The 9,962-nt window shown below is 45.3% G+C and overlaps 1 protein-coding gene across 1 annotated transcript; it reads right to left on the bottom strand.

The window, feature by feature from the left end:
* Nucleotides 1–2,518: 2,518 nt before the first annotated feature.
* Nucleotides 2,519–5,652, bottom strand: LOC308155379 (F-box only protein 39-like; the record flags this gene model as incomplete). The annotated part of the gene is made up of 4 exons (XM_080528692.1): nt 2,519–2,650; nt 3,334–3,510; nt 4,297–4,672; nt 4,832–5,652. The coding sequence occupies 4 exons, from the start codon at nt 5,650–5,652 to the stop codon at nt 2,519–2,521; spliced, it is 1,506 nt and encodes a 501-aa protein (XP_080384818.1).
* Nucleotides 5,653–9,962: the final 4,310 nt, after the last annotated feature.

The following is a 9,962-nucleotide window of genomic DNA, read 5'->3' as shown; positions in this document are numbered from 1 at the left end:
TGAGGGGACAACCGGTTGAGGTGAACTGTGAAACTGAGGTTTCAGTGTTTCAGAGAAGAACATGGTTGACGTGTTTGTTGGTGGTGTCCTCTAGTCATGCCTAGTTAAAGTACAAATGCTTTGATTTAATATTTAGAACCGGGGGGGTGGGAGGGTACATGAACACAATTTGTGTGGGTTTATTTTACAGCTATGTACATCAAATTAATTATTTTATTTTGACGGCCTGTTTGCATATTATTTAAGTTGTATCTGTGCTTTCAGTTGTATGTCATCTTCATTTCAATTCTAGTCACATAGCTTCTTTTTTCTTTTTTTGTTGTACAGTTTTCATACGCCTTACTGGTATTGTATATACAATGTAATGTAAAAAGATTCTCTCTTTCATATATGGCCACTAGTGACTTGTAAATAAATATCCCCCAAAATTTAAACAGATCAGATTGCGATGTGAAAATATGTCTTCTGTGGAACACCTCTCTTTGTGTGTGTGTGTGTGTGTGTGTGTGTGTGTGTGTGTGTGTGTGTGTGCGTGCGCGTGTGTGCTTCCCACTTCCTTCACTCAAAGATACTGATCTGAAGAACTTTCCGAAGACGTTGCTTGTCCAATTTAATATTACATTTGTTCCAGATGTTGTTCCGCATTAATATTCAAATATTAAATAGCTATTTCCACCACGGTGTCAGGGAGGTGGGCTGTCAGTCGCTGCAGCAGGTGTTCTTCCAGGTGGCTGTGGTGGGGCCACTGCTCTGAGAAGGAGTGGCTGTGGTGTGTGTGTGTGTGTGTGTGTGTGTGTGTGTGTGTGTGTGTGTGTGCGCGCACTGCTGCTGTGGTGGGGTCACAAGGGGGCAAGTTCAGTACATTCTGTATGGGTGAGTGTAGCCTGCTGCATATGGAGTGGTCAGCAGTTCTGTCCCTTACCACTGGGCGGCGCTGGAGGTCTGTAGTACATCCCTGTAAGATGACCATGAGGAGGTCCGCTGTTATCGGAGAAGGTTGGTTCTGGAAACAATGGTATCAGAGTGAGTACTAGACGGACTGTGTGTGTGTGTGTGTGTGTGTGTGTGTGTGTGAGAGAGAGAGAGAGAGAGAGATGTTGATCAGCAGTCTTCTCTTACCACTGTGGGGCACCGGAGGTCTGTAGTTCATCCCTGTAGATGACCGTGAGGAGGTCCACTGTGATCGGAGAAGGATGGTTCTGGATCCAATGGTATCAGAGGAAGAACAGTAAGTACTACACTGCGTATGTCTGTGTGTGTGTGTGTGTGTGTGTGTGTGTGTGTGTGTGTGTGTGTGTGTGGAACAGGGGGAAGTGGAAGTCGAGAGTCAATGAGAGGCAGGGGGCTTGTTTGTGAGACCCACTGACATGGGGGAAAAACTATTCAGGTTTGTTTCAGACCTTCGGGACCTTTTTCTGGATGGAAGTCTTTGGATGAGGTGGTGACCGGGGTGGGAAGGTCAGTGGGAAAGTCAGTGATCCACCTACAGCGATAACTTGTGTGTGAGATGGTGATCAGCAGTCCTGTCTCTTACCACTGGGGGGCGCCGGAGGTCTGTAGTACATCCCTCTGAAGATCACCGTGAGGAGGTCCGCTGTGATCGGAGAAAGTTGGTTCTGGAACCAAACCAAAGTATCATATACACCTATTTCAGACTCCTACTGTATGCGCACACTGTCAGAAATCAGAATATGGAGTATCGCTCAGCACTGGCGAACTCATGGGGGGGGCAGGGAAGGCAACCGCCCCTCCTTGTGCCCCCCCGGTTGAAAAACGTCTCGCTTAAGTGCCCTTTTGAGTGGCGAAAATGAGAGGATGTGCCCTATTGGTGCCCCTCCAATGGTCTAAATTTGACCATGTGCCCCCACCGTTGAAAAACGTCGCACTAAAGTGCCCTTTTGAGTGGCAAAATTAGAGGATGTGCCCTATTGGCTGCCCTTCCAATGGTCTAAACTTGACCATGTGCACTGATGGGGTCCCATGTTGTGCCCTTTTTTTCTTTTCGCCCCTGCCCTTCAAACAGCCTGAGTCCGCCACTGTCGCTCAGTGTTTGTTTCAGTCGGCTCTGCTCTACTGTATCCCTAGAACTGTCTTCTGTGAGTGATAGTCATTGACCAGAGTCGTCCATTATGGCTCCAGTTTGATTCAGAACCACGGACAGAGCTTCAGTCAGGTCCGCGCAGGCGAGGAGCACCGATACAAACATAATTACTCGCGCGTATCTGAGGTGATTTAGTTTGGAGGTTGTTGCACTCGCTGCTATCCCTCTTCTGGATGGAGAATAGATAACTGTGTGGATACATACGTTTGATGTGAGGTTCACTACGACTACGTTGACGTGGTTTTCTACGTACGACACGGGTAAGATCAAATTTGATCCAAAGTACTTTCTATAAATGAGGCACCTGGAGTTCGTTTTGCAATATTTATAGCAACTTTAATACAATAAGTGATTTTTGAAGGATTGTAAAAGCAATGTGGAGGATTCTATGAAGCAGCAGAAGTGTGTTCTGTGCGTTCAGACCATGGCAAATGAAGATATGGCAAAGTAGTTGAGCTCCGAGGTGATGAGCTGTCTGTAACGAGAATAGATGTCCTCCAGCTGTCGGTCCTCATGCTGTGTGTCGTAGTTGTTGGTGTAGACCCTCACCTGGAACACACGTACACAGTTTATAAACCACCCTGAACTGGTCACATTATTGCACGTATGCATTTTATGAACCACACTGGACTGTTCACAACATTGTTACACATGCGTTTTATAAACCACACTGAGGTCAGTTTCACAAGTAGTACAAAACCATAATAAGAGAGTAACAATTGCAGGTCAATCTTCTGTGCGTAAACCAACGAAATGGATTAAATTAACAACTCTGGTCTAGGAAAGAAGTGGCTCTGGATTGTCAAAAGAGATAAAGTACTACTTTAGGAAGCTGACTCCTGGGCTGGTTACATGAATACACATGCAGTGTATAAACCATGGCAGACGTTGCTCAATAAAACATAATTTCCAAACACATCAAATGTCCTCAGTTGTTTTAACCCACAGTGACATTCTGCAATGATTCAGATCACGTTTGAGTTTGCCTGTTTTTACATTAAAGGGGCAATCAGGGATTGGTACAACAAATGTTAGACTTTTAGATTAATTATATATAGCTATTGATTAAGAATATAACTTATAACAGCTTATGATGGCATTCCTGGCTGGGTGTTCAGGGCGGGCGCTAGACCACTGACCCTGGTCTCGCCAGACTCATCAAAAATAAGCCTGGATTTTCCTTAAGCGATGTTGGTGGAATACCCCCCAGGTCAAGCTGCGGTCTGACCCACCTTGATGGTTCTGAGTATGGTCTTCTTGTCCAGGCGTTTCTGCAGCAGCTGGTCCAGGAAGTTGATGTCTAGGAAGGCCCAGACCTTGAGGTAGGTGAGCCTGGGGCACATCAGAACCAGCGCCAGCAGCTCCTCGTCCACCGACTCATGGCTGTTGTTCAGGTTCAGGGTCAGCTTCTGAAGGGAGGGGAAACAACCACATCAAGGACACCACTACATTAAATAGATTTCTAGGACCCCTAGGAGCCTGAACAGGAAAGGGACATCAGGGGAGGCTAGTGGAGGTAGAAATCGGGCTCATTGTAATGCATGGAACAAAATGAGGAATGGCATCAAACACCAGTCCTCATTCCATTCCATGAATTACAATGAATGGTATACAACCCATGTTCCTCATTACAATGAACTCACATAATCAATAACACCCCTATAGCATTAGCAACACTCCACTGCTGACTGCTACTGTGTATTGACAGAGCAGAGCATACCATATAGTACAAGAAACATCCTCATTCAAATCAACATTCCATGGTGGGTGTAGTGGCGGCCATCTTGTGGTCATCATTTGGAAGTTTTATCTCACAGCCTTATTAACAACCAACTAAACTCAACTGACATTGGAATGTTCAGTAAAATGACGCTTGCTATTAGTCCCGCCTCTGAATTAACTTCTCTCTGTGTTCTCCACCTGCAGCAATAATGGTTACCCTAGCAACTATATATAACAATGCCTTGTCGGTTTGAGGGACCATGTCCATTCTAAGAATAATAATAATGCTTATAATTGATTACATTTATAAAGCGCTTTTAAAATAAATAAATAAACAACAACAACAAAAGCAAAACAAATACATAAAACCATGTCATAAAAGCAGCAATCAAAGTCTAACAAAGTCTAGCAGTATTATCATTATGAGTATTCTACTCATTCTATTTCTATGGAGCCCTTCCCAACCCCCTTACCTGTAGACAGTTGCTGTACCTGGGCACCAAGCTGCTCAGAGCTGGCTTAGCGCTCCAGTTCGGTTCACTGTAGTACCATCTGGTGAGACTGAGTGACCTCAGAGGGATCTCTCTGAGCAGGATCCCACCCAGAGGGTCCAGGTTCAGGATCTGTTCCACAGAGATCTGGACCTGCATGTCTGGGCAGCGCCGGGCCAGGTGAGACCAGGAGTCGCCCCAGATCACCTGGACGTGCGGCTCGAGGATGTGGCAGCGCAAGGTGAAGGAGCGGAGTGAGCCGCCGCCGCAGAGGCTACGGCACGACACGGCCAGGCCGGCGAGGAGCTCGTTGGACAGACAGGTGTAGCTGAGGGTGAGGGAGGAGAGGCCCCGGAACCTGGTCAAAATCAAATCAAGGTGCGTTTTAAAGTATGTGTGTGTTTGCAGGCACATATGCACAGTTGCACACACACACAAGTCAAAAAAGAGTAGCTAATAAACAAGAGTATGTAGGAGCCACTCAAACAAACACACACACACCCACACCCACACCCACTTGTTGATGACCTGTGTGAAGCCCGGACTAATGTACACCGCCAGCGTTCGTGAGAAGAAGTCCTCCAGGTTGAGGGTGGCGATCCCGGGCCTCCGACCCAGATGGACATGCTGCTGGGCAGCCGCCACCGCCTCCAGAACCTCCAGGCCCTGGGGCAGGTTGAGACATGCCTGTCGCAGGCTCAGGTGCCCCAGGTGAGAGCCCTGGCTCCGCAGGTAGAAGGTCAGGCTCCGGACCAAGGCGGTCCGGACCCTCCGGCACCAGCCCGAACAGTCCAGCTCCATGTGGGGGATGGTGAGCGAGCGCAGGCGTCCGCCCGTCTTGCGGAGAGCAGCCAGGAACGTCCGCATGGTCTGCTGGAGGCGTCGTGACACAAGGGAGTTGAGTGAGTGGGAGAAACGGACCTCCAGGTGTTCCAGGTAGCGGCCGTAAACACTGGCGTAGCAGACGGCCGAATCCAGCTCGGAGCGGCCCCTCGTGGAGATGCGGCCGGAGAAACTGAAGGTCCGGGCCCTCCAGAGGGACGGGGAACGCATGATGTGGTGCCAGTGGCGGCAGACCAAGGTGGCCCGTGCCCGGTCCTTGTCCCTCAGACACCTGAACACCTGGCGAAGACACAAGTCCGGGAGATAAGCCCAGCCATATTTTGGCTCGTCCTCTTCTTCCACCTCCTCCAATGCTTCCTCTCCTTCCCCCTCTTCTTGGGCCTCCATCACTTCTCTTTCATCCTCTCCTATCTGCTGCTCCTCCTCCTCCTCCTCCTCTTCATACTCCTCTTCCGAGAGGCGGTCCTCCTGTTCGGGTCCCTCGGGGTAATCCATTTGTGATTAAATATCGCCTAGAACTAAGCTTTAGTTGTCTATATCTACCTATGTGTCTCTGGGTTTAAGATGGACAACAGAGAAGAGTCCATTGACGGCCAGTGTGGAACCCTTGTACGACTTGCCAATGACTGACTCAATGACTGACTTGCCAATGACTGACTCAAAAAACATAGTTCTGGAACCTTGACGTGTTTTATTGTCATTGTCATTTATGACACCGTTGTTACGAGGTTTTGTGACGTCACAGTAGGCCATTTGGCCTATTTAAATTCTATAATATTGCAACAGAATAGTGCTGTATGTGTACATACAGTAAACTTATCATCACTGGTCACACCAGTGTATGCAGCATACATACATAAGCATATATCGCAGGCTTGGTGACATTTTACAGGAGAGCCAACACAAAACAATAATAATAATAATAATCTTATATATACAGTATGCGGCAATGCTATATTGTAGACAGCTTTACACACCCCATGTCGTCAGCCAAAGAATTGCATATATTGATGTAAACAGTACACTTAAAACTATGAATGAATGAATGAATGAATGAATGGTCTTTATTGTCATTGATATAGTACAGGTACCAAACAACGAAATTTGGGAGGGGGGGCTCCCCTGGTGCTAGGAAAAAAAAACAGTACACTTAAAAACAGTACACTTAAACAGTACACTTAAAACTATGCAACCATTGATAATACAACATACAATTACTAAATGTCATTTAGTGAAATAACCTTTCATCAATTTGGTAAGGGATGGGGGGGAGAAATGTAACCACTCTCAAAGTCATAGACAGAGCTGTGGATGCAAGGATGACCATCCATAAGATCAAAATGATAGTTTTGAAGCTATACAGTGTTTGTTTACAATTACGTTGTTTACAAAAAAAGTGTATAGGTTAGTTAGTAATTAAGTACAGTATATTTTTCAAGAATAATAATAATTAATAATAATACATTTTATTTATATGGCGCCTTTCATGGCACTCAAGGTCGCCGTACAACAACTAATCTAAAAACAGCCACAAAATTCAAAACACAAAATACATAGAAATATACAGTATAAAACATAGCCAGCAGCAGAGCAGCACGGGAAAAGCAAATCAACAGGGATACGCCTGCGTAAACAGGTGGGTTTTGAGGTGAGTTTTAAATGAGATGATAGAGTCAATGTTCCTGATGTCGGGGGGGAGGGAGTTCCAGAGGCGAGGGGCGGAGCGGCTGAAGGCTCTAAACCCCATGGTGGACAGACGGGCTGGGGGGACGGTCAGGTTGATGGAGGAGGCAGACCTGAGGGACCGGGTGGGAATGTTGATGTGGAGGAGGTCGGACAGGTATGGAGGGGCGAGGTTATGGATGGCCTTGAAAGTGTGGAGAAGGATTTTGTAGTCGATGCGGTGTTTGATGGGGAGCCAGTGGAGTTGGTGTAGAATGGGGGTGATGTGACTGATGACAGGGGTTCTGGTGACAATACGGGCAGCAGCGTTCTGGACCAGTTGGATCTTGTGGAGGAGTTTGTGGGGGAGACCAAAGAGAAGGGAGTTACAGTAATCTAGGCGGGAAGTGACGAGGGAGTGGACCAGGATTGCGGCGCTGTTGGGAGTGAGTGAAGGGCGGAGGCGGTTGATATTACGTAGATGGAAGTAAGCAGACCGGATGGTGTTGTTAACGTGGGAGTGGAATGAAAGGGTGCTGTCGAGGACGACACCCAGACTCTTAACCTGGGGGGAGGGGGAAACCAAGGAGTTGTCTATGTTGAGGGTGAAACTGGGGTGCTTGGTGAGTGTGAATTTGGAGCCAATGAGAATTACCTCTGTTTTATTGCTGTTTAGTTTGAGGAGATTTGAAGTGAATCAGGATTTAAGTTCCTGTAGGCAGGCACAGAGGGAGGAGGGAGGGAGGGTGGAAGTGGGTTTGGAGGAAACGTAGAGCTGGGTGTCGTCCGCATAACAGTGGAAATGAATGTTGTATTTACGGAAAATCAGACCAAGTGGGAGGAGGTAGATGATGAAGAGGATAGGGCCAAGGACAGAGCCCTGGGGAACACCAGAGGAGAGGGGGGTCGGATGGGATGTGAATGATTTTAACTGTATAAACTGAGTGCGGCCAGAGAGATAGGAATGGAACCAGTGTAGAGGGGTGTCAGATATACCAATGGAGGCTAAACGGTTAAGGAGGGTGGAGTGCGATATAGTGTAATATATAAGTTTAAAAGTCCAACATATTATTATTATTATTATTATTATTATTATTATTATTATTATTATTATTATTATTATTATTATGTAGCCGTCCTAGATTGCCAGTATCATGTTTAACTTGTGACGATGACTACTAAACTACTGATTTTAACATAATATGTATCAAAATGTTCACCTGTGTCCCAATATTCAGCGCTGTTTGAAAACAATGCTCCCCATTCACACAAATGGTGGAATATTCAAAACTCCACTCTAGCGACAGCTGGATTTCTATTTCAAACCCATTTATTTCAAACGTGTGACTGGGACAACAGTTTTTACGGTACACAAAACATATTATGGACACATGTGCATCTGGTTCCCAGGATTCCTACAGTGTGAATATCTAAGCTGTGACATTTATACTTTTTGAGACAGAGCTGTCTGAAGCTAGGCATGCTTTTCTCAAGCTACTATTGTATTGCCGGGCATGTGATGCATAGGCGACTCCTGATTGGTTTAAATCTCATGCTACGGATACACACACATTGACACATTTTAGATGCTTTATTTATGTCCACATACAAAGAACAATTCTAAAGGACATAAATACTAACAGTGCATTTTGATATCATAGAAACAATCTGTTACAGTAATGCTGAGCCAACAACCAGTTCTGCCACACACAGGATGTTATTCGCACCAGGTGATACCAGTGGGTTGACAGATACACACACACACACACACACACACACACATACACACATCACTTATAGAAGTGGTTGCACCGCTTAAAAATGGGATACAATGAACAATCTGCTTGGGAGGGTAAGGAGGTAGGGTAAGGAGGGAGGGTAAGGAGGGAGGGTAAGGAGGGAGGGTAAGGAGATAGATACTAGAGGGAAGAGAAAGAAGCAGACGGAGAAGGAGACATGACAGAAATGAGGATAGACAAAGGGAGCGAGAGAAGGAGAGGAAGAAAAGGCAAGAGAGAAATTGAGGGAGAGAGAGACAAAGAGAGAGAGAAGAACGAGAAAGAGAGAGAATGGAGGAAGGAGAGAGTGGTGAGAGACCGACTCGAGAGTGTTATTAATCTGAGTGTCAGCACCTCAACCCACACTCCTCTCGGGCAGAAATCAGGGTTATCAAAGCCAGTTTCCCCAGATTTAAAAGCACACCTCTACACAGAGAGATGACAAAAAATAAAACTAACAGCCAGGGATAAATAGAGGAAAGGAAAGACTGTACATTACACAATGGCTCTTAAAACAGAGACAGCGGTCAATAAGAAAACAAGTGGTAAAAAAAAACAGGCTAACCTTTAATGGTCAGTTGGATGGCAGTTGGTTTAACGATGTGCTGAAACATGGAAGTCTGTGGTCCAACATTCTGTGGAGAAAATGTTGATGTTGATGTCAGATATGTTTGTAATGGGGTTAACTGGTCATCAAAAAAACTAGGAGGAAGACCAAGGCACGCCCCATAAAGTTAAAACACCCTTATTATTATGGCATATTCAATGGGACAAACATTGTACCAACTCGCCATGGCCTTCATTAGGAAGTCTACAAGTGATACATACAACCCAGTGGCGGCTGGTGATAAACATTTTGGGTGGGGCACAGGTTATGCTCCACGGGGAAGAATATCAACTTTAAAATCTGGATTTACAGTCGATTTTAGCATGAGAATATATATATAACTTAATTATTTTTTATATATAACTTATTAAAGGGCAAACTGCAAACACAACAAAAATATAATGCACAACAACTGACAAATCAACTGGAATAGTCTTTGTTAGCAGAGTAGACCTAATGTTAACAGAATGGACTTATACCCTTTGTCTATCTGTGCAGCGGTAAGGTGAATAATTCTAGCAGTACTGTCCAGACAGTTGTCTTGTTTAGCCATTCAACTAGGCATTATTTATTCAATGGAGAAAGACATGGAACACAATGCAATTGTGATAATAAATGTGTTCTTTGTTACTTCTTTAATTAAATTAAAGTGTACCTTTCTATTATCATACAATATTTCCTTAAACATGTAAACTCTATAATCATGCAGTTGTCTTTCTATTAGTTGTCTCTCTGTCATACTGAACTGTTTGTTATCA

The sequence above is a fragment of the Nansenia antarctica genome (assembly GCF_963989245.1).
Source record: "Nansenia antarctica genome assembly, chromosome: 1".
NCBI classification, from domain to species: Eukaryota; Metazoa; Chordata; class Actinopteri; order Argentiniformes; family Microstomatidae; genus Nansenia; species Nansenia antarctica.
Note: the sequence above shows the minus strand (reverse complement) of the source record. Positions and strands in the feature narration are given on the sequence as shown.